The sequence below is a fragment of the Sphaeroforma arctica genome, assembly GCF_001186125.1.
Source record: "Sphaeroforma arctica JP610 unplaced genomic scaffold supercont1.7316, whole genome shotgun sequence".
NCBI lineage: Eukaryota > Ichthyosporea > Ichthyophonida > Sphaeroforma > Sphaeroforma arctica.
The window spans coordinates 1-1,457 of NW_014033242.1; the positions used below are offsets into that span (position 1 = coordinate 1).

Consider the following 1,457-nt stretch of genomic DNA (forward strand, 5'->3'; position numbering starts at 1 on the left):
ACACAGCCACACCCCACACACTCACACAGCCACACCCCACATACTCACACAGCAGATCTGCACAGGCAGACGTAGACGACATAGCAGTGCAACACCACACGCCGGACGTACTCACAACCAGCCCATAGCCTTAACAGCACAACTGTCGGAACAACACTCTGATGTGAACAGACGTACACAGCAACCACCTGTGCAGCGAGTCTCGTGCCTGCACAGCCGCCCACTGTGTGCTCAGGTGCAGCTACGCCCATGCCACCCCAACTGTCACACCACAGTCTCACCTCAGGGCGAAAACTCTAAAACCCTAAAACCCTTAAACACCCAGTGTGGTGGTCCTGTGCCACTCACCTCAGCTGCCGTGGCACACACAGTGGTCAGAGTGAGCGTTTGGCGTGAGGTGGTCAGTGTCACTCGTGATTCATCTACACTCACAATCTCGTCGTCGGTACTGGCGTCGTCCTGTGGGTATGAGATGTGTATGCGGAGATGTGTGTGCATGTGGGTATGGAGAGATGTGTGTGCATGTGGGTATGGAGAGATTTGTGTGCATGTTTAGGGTAAGGAATATAGGGTTTGGGGTTTCAGGGTTCCGGATATATATATTTGGTTACACGCTTTCGCTATACACAATGCCTGATGTCTGGAAATGATTTGTGGCGACCGCCAGGTGTTTGTTGCCGTGGCCCTACTAAACCCTAAAACCCTAAAACCCTAAAACTCTTTTTAAGACGAGACGAACTTAGTTCTTAAAGGGATGAGTCTTTAGACTTTAGGGTTTAAGTTTAGACAGACTGTTGTTGTGGTACTTTAGGGTCTAAGGTTTCCTACTTTAGTTGTTTGGTTTATTTTCTTCAGCGGTTTAGAACCCCTAAACTCTAATACCCTCTCTTGGGTTGTAGTGCTTTAGCTGCGAAACGGGTAGTCGTTCGATAACCATAACCGATGTTATAACATATACACATAATAAGTTGCGATACACACACTCGCATGCTCAGATCTCTGATAACATCACAGTAGCCCATCGGGTCAATGGAGCACTTCACACTGCAGCAACATACTACCGCAAAGACACCAACAAGCAACTGCACTACTACACACCTACGGCCACAGGAGAACACCAAACCTTAACCCTACAGCGCTTCATACCCATAGAACCCTAAACCCTGAACTCTCAACACCAACAGACACACTAAAACCCTAAACCCTAGATCCCCACATACCCCATGCGTACCGTTTTGTGTGTGGTGTGGGTTGGTTGTGTGGTGGTTGTGCTGCGGGGTGTTTTGAGTAGTCCATGTGCGTGATTGCGGAGCCATTGCTGTGCATCTCTCGTGGCTTCCACCAAATCAGCATCATACGCAAAGTGATTGGGATACAGCCCCGCTCTAAGAACAGGAACATATGGAGAGAAAGTATCATACGGTGAAAATATGAACATATACTATCATACAGTGAAC

The 1,457-nt window shown here is 48.5% G+C and overlaps 1 protein-coding gene across 1 annotated transcript; it reads right to left on the bottom strand.

Moving 5' to 3' along the window:
* Nucleotides 1-237: 237 nt before the first annotated feature.
* On the bottom strand, nucleotides 238-1,438 carry SARC_16083 (hypothetical protein; the record flags this gene model as incomplete). Its single annotated transcript, XM_014289806.1, has 2 exons — nucleotides 238-459; nucleotides 1,232-1,438. 2 exons carry the CDS (start codon nucleotides 1,436-1,438, stop codon nucleotides 283-285), a joined length of 384 nt encoding a protein of 127 aa, XP_014145281.1. The 3' UTR covers nucleotides 238-282.
* Between the last annotated feature and the right edge of the window lie 19 nt (nucleotides 1,439-1,457).